At 43.6% G+C, this 18,579-nt stretch overlaps 1 protein-coding gene across 1 annotated transcript in view; it reads right to left on the reverse strand.

Annotated features, from left to right (window-relative positions):
• Window positions 1-14,075: 14,075 nt before the first annotated feature.
• The window catches only part of LOC6551382, a 53,275-nt gene continuing 48,771 nt past the window's right edge, over window positions 14,076-18,579 (reverse strand). The window contains 1 exon segment of the mRNA XM_001978414.3: window positions 14,076-15,987. Coding sequence (XP_001978450.2) covers window positions 14,501-15,987 — 1,487 coding nt within the window. The 3' untranslated portion in view covers window positions 14,076-14,500.

The raw sequence follows: 18,579 nt of genomic DNA on the forward strand, positions 1-18,579 counted from the left end.
TCATTTCCGGCTAAATGTGCTAGTGTGTAATTTGCCTTGATTTCTCTGGTCAGTGGCCGGCTGAATTCTAAATATGTAATGGTTTTGTAAAAAAATAATTACGCCCTTAATCCCTAATTAATGCTAGTCCATTTCGATTGGCCCTCTGCACTCGATTGTCATAGGTTTATGCCCTAGCAATTGATTTCTGCCTAATGAATTATTTAAATATGACGATTCTTTGTTGGCTACAGAGCAAATACCCTGTTCTGCTTTGAGGTTGCCTGCTTGCCTTGATTAATCTTATGATTTCAGATCAGGTCATTGCATCTTGTTGTTCCCATAGATTTTCCTCCTGCTTCCTTTGTTTCAGCGTCTGAATAATTCCCCAGGGTACCATTCCATTCAATTTCATTCCGTTCCAGGCCATCAATCAACCTGCCGGTCTCTGCCGGTCTCAGCCTGGCTCAATCTCGCCTGGGCTTTGGCCCAGACATAAGTCTTCCAGCACGCCCACTTCTTGACCAGTGAAACACCTCCGCCCACTTAGGGGAGACCACACCCACCCCTTTGAGTGGAGCGGTGGAGAACAGCTGCTGCAGTTGGCCTTGCTGCGTTTGCAACTGCGGCCCAATACAATTGCTAAGTTATTAATGCCATCTCGTATTTTCCCCTGGCCAACTTGTCGCAGACTCGGCTCCCTTCACTTTCCCCCTTTCCCCCACGGACTAACCCGCTTAAATCGGAAAGGCACCCACACATTTTACCCGAAATTTCAGATTCCAGAAACAAAAACCCAAAAAGTCGGAAGCTAATTAAACTAAATATCATATACCCTTAAATTAAATCATAAAACGAAAAAGTTTGTCGCAATATTTTGTTCATATTAGTGATATTGGAAAGCTGATAATATTATTATCACACCTTCAAGTGGCAAACTTTCCTATAGAACCGCAATACCCTGGAGATAGAGTGCGAAAAGAGGAATAGGAACTTTGCATGTGAAAATCGGTTGGCAACAATATTTTATGGATACACTTCTCGGCCATCCCCGTATCCATAGGTTGTGCAATTGCCGCAGGCGCCATCCAATATCCAGACTGAGGTTGGGCTGGGACCCTCTCGAAATGCCAGCTCGTGTGTGACCAACTGCGTGAATCCTGTGAACCGCTCTATTACACTGGGAAAAACCGCAACAAAATGAATGCGCTCGTATCGAAAGGCAAATCCTCATTAAATCTGCAGCAAATGTGAGAGGCACTCACTCGGTTTCGTTCCATCTTGAACGCATATTCCGAGTCGGCATTTTAAATTGTAATTGGGTCATTTCTCTGGCCAAATGTTTGAGCTCTAGGTGTACCCCCTATGGAAACCTATTTTCCACTTTTCTATATCCTCTCTTCATAAGCTCTTTGCGAGTCGACATGTGTTTGGTATCAGTGACGGAAATCAATGTCGCACTTAAGCGGATTCCTCAAATTGGCTGTATGTTTCTGCATTTTTATATTCCGTATTTTTGTACCCCTTGCAAGGGTTGTTTGGATTTTTATTATAAAGACACATTTACATTACCCAAAAGTTTCCAATAAACTATAGCTACTGTAAGGGTAACTAGGCACTGTACACAGAACTCAACCGATGTTTATCTAACATCAAAGGGTTTCAAATGGTAATTGTTTAGTCAAGCATTCTAGTAATAGATCGACAGGTAGCCAATAGTCGGGGCGTTTTACTCTTTTTTTGTATGTATTTTTTCCTGCCAGGACACTTTTGCCATCAAGGCCAGATTCCTGGTAACTACTAAGCCAAGTCAACAAACAAATACAGACGCACGCACACACACACACACACACACACACACTCGGATGGACAGGACACAGGGGCACATGCACATGTGAATGCGAATGTGAGTGTGAGTTGGGTGTAGATGAGGCTGTTGATTTGGATGTGGGTGTTGGTGTGAAGCAGCTGTCGTCGGCGGTAGGTGTCAACAACTGTGTGGGTGTATGGGTGTATGGGTGTGTGAAGGGCTGCGAAAGAGCCACACACACACTCATACCACCCATACAAATACACACGAGTGGCCAGGCGGAGAGCTAAAAATATAAGTAACAAATGCCCCGACGGAAATCAAGTTGAAATTTCATAGAGTGCAAAGGAAATTCAAACGGAAAACCAAATGAGCGAGCCAAGCGCACCGAAATCGAACCACGACTTTTGTCCCAAACCAATACCGTTTGTAAAATCCCCAATCCCGCAGGATGAAGCAGCTGAAGGAGCAGATCCTGGCGTCCATGCGGTTCACAGCATTCAGACGACGGGCTAAAATTTCATAATTTCCTGGCTTTCTAACTCAACTGACTTCGCAAGCTTGTGACGTGGAAATGTGATTCCAAAAACCCACTAATATCTAATAAATACTACGAGTAAATTACAAAAATATACATAGTATGTAGTTTTATAGACATCCTTGCATTGCTAGATGATCTTTTGCGTGTAGGTCTCCTCGTTTAATACCAACTCAAGCTACCGCTTTAAAAGTTATTAATTTTCCCTGCCCGTATGGGTTGTCCTGTTCGATGGGGCTGTACCATTAACTGATTGTGTCAGGAGCCTGGACCGCCGCTCCCAAAATCCTCCTCACATGCGACCAGGCCATAGTTCATATGTATTCATACAGGACGGTTCGGTTCAGTTGGCCGCCGCTTGGTGTCGGCATAAATAAATCAAAATGTCGCCGATGCGCGGTTTCAACAGCCAACAGCTAGCTTCGCCCCCTGACAATTTTCCACCCCCAGATTTTTCCCGCCCACTTTCCGCCCCATAGTTGTAGTGTATTGTTCTTGGCCTATTGAGGGTAACAAGGTTCGGCATTTCGTGTCCAGCGGAGGCTCACTTTTCCAGGGGCAGCAACGGATTTATTTATTATTATTTTTTTTTTTTGGGGGAAAGTGGTGAATGGGGCAAAGACCTGCTTTTTCGCTTGAGCTCGGCAAAAAGTTTTCGCTTGCGTTTGAATTTTATGCGAGTTTTGGTTTCTTTCTGTTCGACTTTGGTTTTCTTTTTTTTTTTTGAGATTTTGTAGGGCTCTGTTACTTCCTGGTCGGCGTGTCGCATAAATTTAAGTTAGCAGCACATCTTCGCACTGCCTGCCACTCCCACAGCCGCCCACCGACGCCCATCTCCGCCCACTTGAGCGGAGACTCAAGGACAACCGCATAGTCGCAGATTCTCGGTTTACTTAATGCGCCGCTAAAAGTTTTCCTATTTTATTATTTCTGGCTGTCTTTGCTCCGTTTTGTCATCGCCCTCGATTTCTCTTTTGCCTCACCCATTTTTGCAATCCCTACATATACATATATATATATAGATATATATATAAATATTTAGTTTTTGGGCCCTCTTTGGTTTTTCAATTTTCGCTACTTCAGTAAAACTATTTATAAGTTGTATTTGTCTTGTTTTTTCTTTCAGCAAAGTGCTGATAGGCGATGGGCTTAGTTTCCCAACGAAGTGATTTCCGTGGCGGCGAAAGGCAATAATTTGTAATGTGTCAGTGGGGAAAATGCGGAGAGTTTCCCAATTTAAAATCCTGGGACCGTGACACTACATTCAATTCAATTATTTGGGAGGCATTTATTTCCATCAGCTCTTTACGTGATTCTATTAACTAACGAGTTTCTATAATTAATCTTCGTGTAAAACATTTGAGTTTAGTTCTGCGTTGCTGTATTTCAAACACATTTTTTTTTATCGCATAACTAAGAATCCTAACGAAAGATAAACATTTTTCCGCAGCTAATATTTTCATCAATTTTTTGGGGGAAATTCCCTTTGGGCAAACGAAATGTGTCAATTCAGTGCCTTCTGTGTTTCGTGTTTCTACCCTTTGCATCTATTTCCGTTTTCAGAACCCTAGTTTGCAGTATGTAATTGATTCCACATTTGTTGCCATTTGTGCAGCAAGACCATTCCCATCCAATCCCATCCAGTCCGAAAGTTTTGGAGGAAATAAAAGCAATTACGGCCATCAATTGGCCATGTTGCATAAAAATGAATAGCCATAAAATGCTGCAGCGGTGACAGATGGAATATGGGAGTCATGGAGCGGACGGACATGGATATGGCCCATAGATCAGACATCCGTCCCCCGGGCAGTAGTTATTTTTGACTTTGTTTTTTCTAGATGATATGGTTTTTCTGTGCTTTCCCCCTCTACTTTTCGTTTCTGCTGGCCGCGAAATTGTTATTACTTAAAACGTCTGCTGGGACCGCGGCGAAATGTTGCACATTTTTCATGCGTTTGACAGCCGGATGGCTGGATTGGGTGGATTGGTGGACGGTGGCTAGGAAAAGCCTTGCCCTAATTGCAGCTGCACCCGTCATCATTACGGGCGACTTCCTGTCCAGTCCTGTCCCTTTTTCCAACGAATTTACCCCCGCACTTTTGCCACTTTCCCTTCGGCCTTGTGGCCAAGTTTTTGGCTAATCTATTTGTCATGTTCGCGCATTCGAATCGGAAAAACTAAGCGACATAGCCAACGTAATTTGCAACGATACTTCCTGCTTTTCACCCCGAGCTTTTCCCGCTTTTCCCGCTTTATCCGCTCCACCAGCCCCCACCGCACTATAGAAAAGCCAAGAACTGGCCGCAGGAGCGAGGAAAGCGGAAAAGACATTTCAGAAATTCAAAAGCGTTGGCTTTGATAAACGAGCTGAGGCGGACGGCTTGGACCCTGAGCAAAAAGCCAAGGAAAACCAAGGAGAGATACCGCACTGGATGCTGGATGCTGGATGCTGTATGCTGGATAGTGGATACTGGATACTGGGATGCAGGACTGGAGTCTCGGGATGCGGCGGAGAAGCGGAAAAGTGGAAATGCGGATGAGGTCGGGGGTCATCCGTGTGTGTGAGCGCAATTGCAATTCAAATTTTTGCTGCCGCAAATGCAATTTCTATAGGATTTCACTTTGGTTGACTCTCGCTCCCATCTGTGCCCACAAATTGCCGTCTCATGCTGCTGTCTCTTTCGCAGCAGCGTCATTCCCATCCGCACATGCATCTGCATCTGCGTCTGTATCTGAATCTTTGTGGCATCTTTCATATCGCAAAGATTTGTTTACTCCTCGCTCGACTTTTGTTTTGCACTTGCTTTGCAGTTATCCCCTGCATTCGATTCTTTCCTTTAAAGTTTCAAACTCTTTGGTCGCTGCACTTCAAAAATTATTTGATATGAAGTTGGATAAGAAAACAGTTTTTGTATGTTTAAGAATAAATCAATTTGATTCAGACACAGCCGCTGTCGTCAACAGAGAAGATTGCGAGGGATTCTCTTGAAATCGATCAAATCGCCTTGCATGACCATTTTCTTTCAGTGTGCCGAAATCGCGGTGCAGCGTTCGTTCGATTCATTTTGAGTGTAACCAAAGATGTTGCAGCATCCAAAATCTGCTGACGAACAAAGCGAGTGAGATAGATAGATAGCAACAGAGAGAGAGAGAGAGAGAAGGAGATGCGTGCATATGTGACGGTGCAAAAGTTCTGGTTGCGATTCAACTTTTGCCGCTTTGGTAAAAAAGTGCCACGAAAGTAATGTTGCAGATTCGCCTCCAGGGAGATTGAGTGACAGATTGAGCGGGTTGCACGGTAGCAAAGGGGGAGTGGCCAAAAAACTTTCAAACAAAAACGATTTAAAAAGCGATTCAAAGTCAGATTCTCAAATCGAATCAGAATCGATTAAAGCAAAGTTGTTTATGGCACAAAGTTCAACAGATTGAACACAGCCCGCAAATAAAACTCGAAAGGCTGCCGAAATCCGAGGGATGACGCCTCAAATACTCTGGTAAGGGAACTTAATGCTAACTTTGGTTTTCCGCTCGCTTTTTAATCCGCAACTAAAATATATGAAAAATTTCCAACAGCAGCATTGTCTTTTTCATATCCTTTTTATTCCCGTTACTCGTAGAGTAAGAGGGTATACTAGATTCGTTGAAAAGTATGTAACAGGCAGAAGGAAGCGTTTTCGATATAAAGTACATATATTCTTGATCAGGATCAATAGCCGACTCGAACAGGCCATGTCCGTCTGTCTGTCCGTCCGTCCGTCCGTGTGAACTCCTCGATCTCAGGAAATACAAAAGCTGGAATGTTGATATTAAGCATGCAGCTTTCAGAGACATAGACGCAGCGCAAGTTTCTTTCCAAATGTTGCCACGCTCTTACGCTCACAAACCAAACAAAACTCTCAAACACTCTTAAAAAATTTGTAAGTTTTTTTTTATTTTATTATATTTTTCCCAATTTTTTCCGATATTCCACAAAATGTTGAAATTTCTAGTTTGCACTTCCACTAGCTGAGTATCTGATAGTCGGGAAACTCGACTATAGCATTCCATCTTGTTTTTTTTTTTTTGCGCCAAGTCGTTTGAGGTGGCCCAAAATGTTTAGCAACTTTGGGTAGCAAAAAGTTTGATTTCACTGAGTCTCCCATCTCTCGAGCCCCTCTTCAGTTTTTGGGGTTTTCCAAAATGACAACGAAATCACATTATCAGTAGATAAGTGGGTGGCTCTGCCTTACTTGTTTTACCTTGCCGAAGAGAGTTATGCCCAAACGCCCAAATAATATCCTGTTCAATGAATGTTCAATGCAAAACAACGGATAATTAAATCGCAAACTTACCACCTTTTGGGATTGCCTACGTAATGGACATCCTGCGGTTAAGGGACTTCGCCCAGGACCCCATCTGCAGAGTCTCCAATGCTTTCTCAACCAGTTGCATGCTGCTCCTCTGCCAACTCAACCCGTCTCATCGCATCTCAACTCAACTGAACTCAGCTCAACTCAATCACAATCTTGAAATGGGCAAACAACCATTGCTTGCACACAACTCACACGGCAAAAAAATGATATCAATTGCATTGCCATAATAACTAATATTTAATAATTAATAACTTTCATTAACTCTAATAACTTTGCATACTTTTACAGAAATTTTAAGCGATTTTGTGCATGATTTAAATAAGCATAAATAACAAAGTTAATTATTTATTACATCAAAAATAATAAAATCAATGAACCTTAACTAATTAAAAAGAGAAACCGATAGAATTGCGCAAGAAATTGGGGATTTCAAAATTTTTTCCAGTTTTATGAACTTTTTTTCAATGCCATCAATTGCCAAATGCCTGAACAAAATTTATGCAGAGTAGAAAAATCCTTTTCCTAAGGAAAAGTGTGCGAGAAAAAAAGGGAGCGATATGCAGAGCACGTGGAGCAAAATCACATTTTGTTTGCGTACAATTTTTGATAGATTATTATAGAATGCGGCAGAGTTGGGTTTTCCGGGTGGGCTCTATATACATATGTATACAAATATATATACATACATATAATGACAGTATCTTGCAGTCACAGCCAGCAACTTCGCGCCAAGTTGACATAAACGGAACCAAGTGGCTTCAGCTGGGGGAGTAAATCAAGTCAGGAAGGAAAAAAGTATAACTTGTATTGAGAGGCTGGAGATACCGAGTACCCATTATCCATTACCCATACGCCCCGTGTGCCACGCCCAAGCGCAGCTTGTTTGCATGGCTGGAATGGAATGGAGTGGGCCAGGAGATCAGCTTTGGCTTCAGGTTCAGCATACGCTCTGCACTGAACAAAATGCTGTAACAAATGCTTTAAAACAAATATTTATCGAGAGTTATGCAGAACCTGTACAACTTAACCCATTTTATCTCAATGGGCGGAGAAAATCAAGCAATTAAGAGCCAGATTAGTGACTTATTCTTCCATTCTTTGGCCAAGTGCAAAGTAAAGCTCCATCTGCTTGTCATATAATCACAGAGCTGCGAGTGCGTGTGTGTGTGTGTGTGCGTGTCTGTGTGTGGGTGTGAGAGAGTGTGTGTATAGGACGTAAGATAGCGATACCCTTGACAGTACTTAAAAAATGCGAATAAAAATGAAGAGGAAGCAGGCAAGTTTACTTTTGTTTGCTCCGCCTTCCTCCTTTCAGCCACTTCACCTCCTTAGCTGCTCGATTCTGCTCGAATCTGCCCGATTTTCGCTGTTTTTCCTGCTGCGTTTCAGATTTTGTGCGGTTGCTTTTGGCGCTGGATGCGCTCCGCCAAAAAATAAAATGAAATCTAAAAGAAATATAAGTAAAATAAAAAGAACAGGACAGAGCATAACAGAATATATGTAGACAAAGTTTCTACTCTCCAGTGCTGCTTTGCCTTTGCCTTTGCCAAATTGTCTTAATAGATTTATGGGCGTACGCAAAATGGCTGCACTTGGCCCGGACCGGAAGTGGCCAAAAAAGAAAGGGTGGTGGTGGTGGTCGGGAAAGGAGAAAGCAGAAAGGAGAAAGGAAGGAGAACGGCAAGGACCTTTAATTTGGTTGCGCAAGACTTGGCTTTCGTAGCTCCACTTCTCCCTTTTTTTTACCCATTAGTTGGGCTTGGAGCGATATTAGCTGCGGGTTAATGGTACTCCAATTGGGAGCCCCAATTTCTGGTACACAATTCCCCCGGGAAACCCCAAATCAACTGACCAGAGCGGTTTCCTCTTACCCTTCATAGCTCTATCTCTCTCATACTTTATCTAGCTCTCTTTCCCTCTCCATCCCTCATCCGACTAACAAATTGTACTTTAATCTCTGCCCACCGATCGAGAAACTTATGCTCGCCCAGGTATCTCCTTTTTTATCAACTAACTTGGGGGACATTTATGCACTAACTTTAATCGTCATAATCCCCAGTCCGGGTTAACTTACGGACGACGATGGAATTTTGTTGATGTTTGTTTTGCAGCCCCGTTTTGGAGCTCCATCAAGAGTTTAGCTGGTTACTTGGCTCTATATTATGGCGGGCCCCTTTGGTTTTCACGCCGCAAAGTTGCAAAGCCAGGACCCCGCACCCGTATCCGTATGCCGAGGGTTCCAAGGACTGCAAAGATCCCAAGGAGCAGTAGGAGTAGCTGCCGCATCCTTTTGGCCAAATGCCGTGTGTTGTCTGACGTTTTGCTAACGACTTTTCAATGGCTGCTGCTGGGCCAAGGCATAAGTTTTGCGGTTCCCGGGCTCCTTCGCCTCCCCTCCGCCATATCGTCCTTGATCCTTCCTAGTGTGCAGTGTGTGCGTGTGTGTGTGAGGACAGTCTGTTTCAAGTAAACAGTTTGCTCCGACTCCTCGTGGTTGCTCTCCTCTGGGTTATTGGCTTGGCTTCGCCTGGCAGCAGCTGTTTGAGGCTCTGCAAACAGCAGCACGGCGAGAAAAACGCGGTCTCAAAGGAGGAGCATTCGTGCTAGATTCTTTATCTACGCTCACAATATTGAAATTGAAGTGAGTAAATCAAATCCAGTTAGTTACTTGAAGAGCCTCCACATACAGGCAACTTAATTTCGAAACAATCGCACGACACATTTTATGTTATCCTGTTATCCTTCAATTGGCAACTTAATTGCAGACTTTCAGACACCTTTGCATGAAATTTCCAAATCTCGAGACAGACCTAAAGCATCCTACCGTACTTCAAATGCTATCTCTTTTAATCTCCATTGGCTTTAAGGCTTTCCAGCTGCAGGATACTGAGCACTTTGGATTTAAAGACGAACCACTCGAGTTTTTTGCCTTAGTGTAGCCAGTGTGTGTGTGTGTGTGTGTGCATGTGTGGGTTTCCATAAAGCTGAGGAACTGCTACAGTTGTAAAAAGAAATTAGTTGCCGCCGCCTGTGGGTTTTCCTAGAGATGGTCCGCCCATCGAAAGCGTTCGCTCTACACACACTTTGCTGCGATCGCTGCCATCGCCAGATGCGAGTTGTTGTAATTGACTCAGACAATATGCTGCCGGAATAATGGGGAAATGTGGATGTTTTTCAGGCGCTTTTTCAGGGGCACTTGAAAACCGCAGAGCCGACACAACGTAACCGTTAATGGGACCGGCATATCTCTTGCTTGTAAGTATATCATATCGCCATCGCGAATGGATGGATACCGAACGGAACGGGCCGACGGGGCGGATGGTTGCGCTGAAAATGAGTTAATAAAATGCGTATGCGTAATCAAATTATATGTCAAGTGTGTTGACAACGTAGCAGTCAACGTTAATGGCAACGCATTGCCAAGAAGATGGAGACCATCATCAGCATCATCAAGCAACCATCCAGAATCCGAGCATCCAAACATCCAACAAACAACCAGTTTCATCCTCATCCTCATTCTCATTCTCGTCAGTGAGTCGTCACATACAGGATCCACTGGCTTCCTTCCTTTGCCAAATGCGATTTTAATGACTCGAACAAAGGAGAACATTTAAGCGAAATTTATTACTTGGATGTAAGTGTGTGTGTTTGTGTGTGTGTGTTTTTGCTCCATCTAAGTTATATGCTCAGGCTGCACTTGCTCCCAAGCATCTGAATCCACTTCGATCCAAGAAGTGCATCCATTTCACCGACTGATCCCACTTCACCTGGCCGAATTAGTCTGCTCTGGCAGCTCTTGCACTCGCATTTTCCATTTGACGAAATTAATTTAATGCCCTGCCATCAGTGTAAATGGAGGTAATTCGGTGATGTTACACAAACATTCGGATGTAACGAGCAGATGGCAATGTGTACAAACAATGCAAGTACAGTGCAGTTCGGCACTATAAGGATCCTTGATGAAGTTCATATGTATGGGTAATGAATGGAATACCTATATGTAGAGATGATTTGTCAGCCCTATAGCTTAATTAGTGTGAACTTACAGCCATGCAACGCACCGTTCAAATGTGTACGCACTGGCTTGATAATTTCGAGAGACAGTCGAGTACATTACACATCATTTGATGGGCTAATGCTTTTCCACTTGACATTTCGTCTATAGGTTCGACAAACACTCGAGCGAAGAATCCATGGGGGAAATGCTGGGTTAAATGCGATGACCGGATATGGAGATATTTGTCAGAAGCAAATTAAATTGATGTGGCAAAAAGCCGGAATCTGAACTCTGTGCACTCGTACATCCACAGCCAAAAAACCATTCTGTTGAACACCTGGATGCGACTCTTGATTAAGTGAAATTCCATTCCAGAGTTGTCATAAAATGCACACGCACAGCGAAATGGCCACAAAGATACAGATACAGCTACAGATACAGCTACAGATACAGATACAGACACAGACAGAAACGCAAATTGATTGCGAAGCTGTTTGCTATAAATTATTAACACTAATTAAATGATTAAATAATTCACAATTCACAAAAAAGCGTGCGAGCGGAAGGGAGGCCTGTGTTTTTTATTGGCCAGCCTATCGCACTCGCTCTCGTCCGTTTTTATCTTTATCAATTAACGCGCAAATTGATTCTGCGCATTTCATTTAAATTTAAGATATTCACATTCCCCTCCCCCCTCACCCACCCCTTTTCTCTTCTGCCGCTCCAATAAATCGCCGTTTCTTTTTGATGATTTCGGTAATATATACCCACGTTTCAGTTTCAGTTTCAGTTTTCAACGAGCCCGTCCGAAAAAAGGCATGCCATAAATAGGTTCATTAATTGAACTGGAAAGAAAACATTGCCAATGGACACAACTCCTGGCCTTAATTTCGATTTAATGTTACTTCATCACAATATTGATTGCTATAACTTACCAAATCTGGCGGACATATCTGGTCGTATCAAATGTAGGCTGGGATTCCCATATACGAAGTAATTACAGCAGATGGGTGTGTTTTTACACGTAATTGTTAACATCTTCAATAAGACAAATCATAATAACAAAGTATAATAAAATAGAAAATTATAAAACATAACCGAAACTTATGAACACAATAAATTCGAGCATAAATAAGTAAAGCCAACTAAAAACTAAACAACGAAAAATCATTGGCAAATATTAAAAGAAAACTGCTCTTGCTGGCAATCTGCAAATATATCAGCTAAAAGACCACACACACATATCCCATTTAAACTGCTTGCCCCTTTGCAGATTTTCGGCATTTGCTAATTTGAGCCGCAAGTGAAAAAACAAACAAAGAGTTGTTGATTTTTGACTAAATTGTTCATGATGTATTTATTCTTCTCTTTTCTTTTGGTTGGGCTTGTATATATATATAGAGAGATGTTTGTATACACATATATATATATATGATGCGAACTGCGGTATTCCTTATTGGTATTTGCCTTTCTCAATGCTAGATTAGTTTCGTTTTGTGTACGGCTACATATCTATATGTATATGTATATGCATATGTATGTGTATCTAGTGGACTAGGAGTACATATGAATTAGAGTAATTATCCTTAACTGCCACTCGCAATGAGCCTATGCGGTTAGCCTAAAAGTTCAACTTACCGTGCTAGGAATTTGACAAAAAAAAAAAAAAAGTATCGTTACATTTAGTTTACTTTATGGTATTAATTTGTCTGTGGTTGTGGCTCTGTCTGTGTGTGCGTGTGTGTGGTGTGTGTGTGCGTGTGAATGCGTGTTGAAGTGGACTTAATTTAATTACATTGGCTTAATTTCAATATTTGTTTTATCGCTCTTTTGTTATACTATTACCATTTGGCTGTTAGTTAGTTAGTATTAACTACATAGACATATATCTGAATTGGCTGAGGCTATGACCCAAGTTTGAGCTCTGCAATTAGTCTCTGCGGGCCACAACCCATAAATTGAAGGTTGTCCAGCATGTTGTATTTTTAAAAAATGTATGTATATTATTTATATATTAATCTTTGTTTTTTTTTTTGTGTTTGTTGGCATGCTTTGTGTTTTACGAGCAATGACTATCCTATCTGGTTTAATTTCACTATTTTTTTTAATTGAATGCCACAAATTGAATATGGCAAAAATTAACAAATGCAACCAGGCGGCCACGCCCTCTCGGCGGGCGGTGGCGGTCGCTTAAATTGAATTTATTTTAAATGAATTGCCGCAAAGCAGCAAAAGCAACAAAAACGCGCTCAAATGAGCTCCGCTCGCTTGACAGCCCTCCAATTGAATGTCCTGTCAGTGGAAAGCAGCCAACACCAACAGAAAACGGGCAACAGAAAACGGGCAACAGAAAACAGGCAACAGAAAACAAGGCCAGAAACCAACAGAAACAAACAACAAATGGCCATTCACGCGCTCAATTACCTACAATCAAAATGCATTTAAAAAGTATTTAAACCTAATTGCCAGTGGGCAGTTTGGAAATTACGAGTTTTGCCCAACGTTTGAAAAGTGTCGGCTAAAAAGCGAAATACTCAAGCTAAATACCACCAAAGTTTTTGAATAAATCGTTTTTGGTAATTCGTTGATCGCACGTACGTGGCATTTAGTCGGATTACAGTTCGGCTTAACAATCAATTTTGATAATACTTTCGATTCCCTCCTTGGCACAAACATACACATTTATCTTACATTCATATAGTATACACACTTAGCACTTTGAGCCTAATTTACTAGGGGGATACATTCAACAGTTCGATTGTTAAAATTGTGATTTAGCATAAAAACACCTTTGCTATTATTGGTTGCATTTTACATTTAACTTGGCACCGTAAAACAGTTCGTAAGACAGTTGTAAATGGAAAAATCCATTTATTATGTAAAAATAAACATACATGTATATATATTGTGTAAAAGATCGGTGCAAAATATGACGATTTTTCTTGACACAGTTTAAATAACATTTGGCATGTCTGGAAATAAAACCATCAGCATTTCGCAAATAGTACAAATCTGCCTTCCGGAAATTTATACATATTTGCCCTGCGAAACAGCAAATAAAACTAATTGAAATTTTGCGACCAGAAACGGTGAAACATAAAAGGAAAAAAAATGAACTGAGAGAGCAGGAGCAACTAACTAACAAATCGCTTAAATAAACTTTGTCCTTTGGTATTTATACAATTTGTCATTTTCATTTGCATTTTGTTTGCTCTACTTGCCCGCCCAACATCTGCTCCGCCCCTTACTGCCACGCCCACGCACTATTTATTATTCATAGTGTGTGTGTGTTCAGGTGTGTGGTTGAGTGTATTTATTAATTTCTGGATTCGTGTTCTACAGCATTAACCGTAAAATGCCCTCACGCAACATTCAATTATTTATGCATTTATCATTTAGAATTTTAATTTTAATTCACTCTCTCATTCTGTCGCAAAGTGCGATTCAACTTTAGTTGTTTGCCTTCTTTGTGGTTTTTTGTATGCTATATTTACACACATAATAATAAATATTTGCTCAATGTTTTATTTATACTTATATGCTGAAAAACACAATGAACTTCAAGTTGAGAGTATTGGCCCTCAAAAGTAGGCAATGTTTTTCTATTATACTCTCTTTTGGTTATATACGTGTGTGTGCATTTACTTACAGTGTGTTGGTGTGTGTGTGTGAGTGAGTGTTTGTGTTCAGAATGTTCCTTTTGTTTCTTAGACACGTATCACTTCACCTGGCGCCGGTCCAACTTTTGGACACAGCGCATCATCGATGCTGTCGCGCAATCGCATTGCTGCATCCAACTGGGCCGCCTCGTCCTGCGCTCCTGGTCACATGAATATATCGCCCACGGCTGGCGATTTTCGCGGAGTGGTCGGCACTCCGTGTGGACAATGCGGTGGCGTTCCCGAGCCGCCGGCGCCTCCGCCAACTGCTCCACCGCCAACCGCCTGCTTTGACTCATCCTCGAAAGTCACCATCTTTTCGCTGCGCGGCTTTAGAGTGACGATCTGCAGCTGTGCCGGCGGCGGAGGCGGCTGCTGTTGCTGCTGCACAGTGGGCGTGGCCGAGCAGAGCAGCGTCTGGGGTGGACCCAACTGGAGGCCATGTGGCAGGCCCATGCCCATGCCCATGGTCATGCCCATGCCACCCATATTCATGCCCATGCCGCCCATTCCTCCACCACCACCCACCATGTTGGGTGAATATCGACGGGGTGGCGGCAGGGCGAGATCGCCCACTCCCGACAGATTAAACTCACTGATGCTGCGCGGCACAAAGTACTCCAGATGGTGCTCCGGTATGCCCGTCGACCTACGGATGGGCGTGTTCCGCTGGAAGGCCGATCCTCCGCCGGAACTGTTGGCCGCCTGCAGGTGACTCCTGCGCGGCAGCGAACTGTACTGCGTCAGCGTGTGGGCGGGTCCAAAGAACATGGTCTGGTGCTGGCCGAGATTGTTTTGCGGCTGCCCCAGGGCGCCGCCGGCCAGACCCACACCCAATCCGACGCCCAGACTGGGATCCGCACTGGGTCGCTGTCAGGAGGGTTTCGGTGTGACCGCCACAGTGACTAGAGCCAGTTCCTCGGCCTTGGGCATCACGTGATCCTGCACGCTGAACCGGCGCAGCCACAGTACGATCTCCGTCTGGATGAGGCTGAAGCACATGGCCACCACGGCCATGCCGACCAGAATGTAGGCGGAGGCCGTATAGAGAGCCACTGCACCATTGGGCGCCATCTCACCGAATCCAATGGTTCCCAGCGACGTGAAGCAGAAGTACAGTGACTCCAGGACACTCCAGTTCTGCAGTTTGTGGAACAGAATCGCACCACTGCTCACATAGCAGAGCAGCACGCACACACAGATGGAGATGGGAACACTAGGTGAGCCCCGGCGACTGCCCGAGGATTTCTTGCCCTGCTGCACCTGCTGTTGCTGCGCCTGCTGCGCTTGTTGCGCCTGCTGCTGCTGTGCCTGTTGCGCTTGCTGCGCTTGCTGCTGCTGGTACACCGATGGCGGCAGGCCGTACTGATGCAACTTCTGGTGGCCGTAGTGCACCTGGCCCTTGGTTTTGTCCGCCTTTCGGCTGCTACCGCTTCCCCCGGCGCCCGAGCCCACACCACCGGCGGCGCCGCCACCGGATCCGCCACCAGGTCCACCCTTCACACGCTGGCGCCGGAACAGGCAGCGCATTCCCGCCGAGAGGGCTTCGCCCATGGCGGACAGGTAGAGCAGCACGATGGGTATTCCGAACAGGGCGTACACCAAGGCCGCCACTCGACCCCACTGCGTCCGCGGTGAAATGCCACCATAGCCTGGAAAAGAGAGGAAATAAACCATGTATTTAATACACACTTTCTAGGAACTTAAATAAAGATTGTGTTTTATACGTGTATATAAAAAATATATCTATTAAGTTAAGATTGCTGCTTGATTTGATTATAATCATGGAATGTTCAGCACAGAAGCTAATGCGATTAATAAGTTTCTTGTTTGGGGGCACAGTGAAATCTCGCTAAGTGAATCAGTAAACTGAGCTAGTTGCATACGTGCCTCCATTGCCAGTTGAACTTTAGGTCAGTTCATTATCCTTTATCTAATTAGCATGTCAGACTATTCAGATAGTTGAGATACATATACAGATTAGCAGTAGCAGATAGAGTCGTTTGCTCACAGGAAAACTGAACTGAAAAAAGAGTGGCATGTGGCATGTGCATGTGGCACAACAACCTCTTTCGACCAGACTCCTTTTTGCCCATTTTCCATATTCAGCTACCGCCCAACTGAAATTCCCCTGGCTGGCCTCAAAAAGAGCCAAATAATAGAAAAAACGTAACTTTTTCTGTCGGAGACACTTTGGCTTTGATGTTGTTTGCCCAGACCCGGTGATTTTGGAGCGCAACGAAGGGCATTGGGAATGGGTTTTAAGGGATTGGGCAATGGGCAATGGGGAATGGGAATGGGGAATGGAAACGAGACTGGGTGCCAGCTAGGAGCTATATCAGCACCCAAATACAGAGACCTGCGGTAGGTCCTTCCTAGGCCTTCCTTCCTGTGGGCACGACCTAACCCAACAACTCCGTGCTTTTCTGCCTCGGACTTTCGTTTCGCCCAGACTTTCGGCTCTGCAATGAACTTTTAATGTGGAAACTTTTATAATTGAGTAAAATTGTGCGTGTGTGAGTGTAGCCCGCGTGTGTATGTGTGTTAGCCTCTGTATGTATTACATTTTATTACTGAAAAATAATAAAAAAAACCAAACGACAATAGCAAAAAAGCACGACAAAAATCGGAGTTGAAAAACACAGAAAATGCTTTTCGGCCGTAATGTAAAAAATACTTTAAAATCCCAAGCACGTTTAAGTGCATGGCCGTAGGGAAGAGAACTACGGCTTGCTGGGGGGAGGGGAGGAGAGGGCAGGGGTGGTGTTGCATGTGTAGGCTTTTCCGTAAAACCAACCCACCCATGCCCCACCTTTTCCAGACCCACTCAGACCCTCTTGAGTTCCGTGTTTCACACGCTACGTAAAAGTTGTTGAAAATTATCATCGTCGCATGGCCATCGTTCATAAATGTGGGCGTTGGCAACCACGCCCCCATTTGCCAACGACGCCAACGGTTGCTAAAAATTGTTAGTGAAAATTATAACATTTACAATATGGCGTTCATAAAATTGTATGTAGTTATAACTAACTAACTAACGACGCACACATGTCGACCAGGCTATAAAGCCCCTTTTCACCACCACCCCTCCTCTTGAACTAGCTGGAAGATTTCACTAACGGGTTAAGGGTGGTCACAATAAAACCTCACACCCCCTCCCCCCAAAAGCAGCGCTTTTCAGGCAGCAAAAACTGGCAATTATGCGTAGCAATTTTCGGGAAAAGTTTACCCCAAACTGCATGCCATATACACATTTAACCAGAGCGGGGGGCTGTAAAACGATTTCCATGTTGGGGGATTGAAATCCGGGTCCGGAGATTGAGGCTGTGGATGGTGTATGCTATATGTGGTGGGTGGTGGGTGGTGGATGGATAATGGCCCAGTTGACTAGGAACGGGTTAAGTGCACACGTCCGGATCTGACATGGTCAGATGGTCAGTTTTTAGGCCCTTGTTCTTGGGCAGATTTAGCTATTCTGGCATACGACTTGGACAACTCATTTGCCACGTGGCATGTTAACGAAACTGTCGAGAGCCACAAATTTTTAACTGCCGAAGGGTTAAATTATTTCAATAAGTGTCCAATGTGATCTGTAGACTTGTGCTTCTGCTAGATTTAAGGGTTGCTGCTCACTATTATTAAATTCCATTCTCAATTACGACTGTCTCTATGGACATTTTAATTTACTCTAGCACTTGTCACATTTTATTAATATGCCGCCTTTGCTCAAATTGCAAAATTGCAATGCGGTGATCAAATAATACATTGTTGCATATGCATATATATATGCATAAATACTTCATCGACGTTTTCATTTGCAAGCTGTTGACTTACCAACAAAAAATCATCACTGATTTATGAGCAGAAGACGACAAAGTTGTGTCTTAAAGTGTTTAACCAATACCTGACCACACCATGTGTAGGAGTATGCATAGTGAATCTGGGTTGCTTAAATTGGTTTACTTTCGGTGGCTAGGCATGGCATTTGATTGCATTAGTGAAAGTTGAGTGCCGGTTGCCGACAAAAGGGCAATTTCATGGAGGCGACTGGGTCAACGTGCGCCCCGCCAGAAAAGTGCCTCTTAAAACCATTTCCCCCCCTTTGATTCTGCTAAAGCCATTTTTGTCTTGCCCCAAAGCGACTGTAAAATCCAGCCCAAAACGCCAGCGAGAAATATTTTACTACGGCAATTTTCGGGCATAAAGTAATTACAAAATACTCTCCATCATACACACATACACTA

This window comes from Drosophila erecta, unplaced genomic scaffold, assembly GCF_003286155.1.
Source record: "Drosophila erecta strain 14021-0224.00,06,07 unplaced genomic scaffold, DereRS2 tig00000126-arrow-pilon, whole genome shotgun sequence".
Lineage (NCBI taxonomy): Eukaryota > Metazoa > Arthropoda > Insecta > Diptera > Drosophilidae > Drosophila > Drosophila erecta.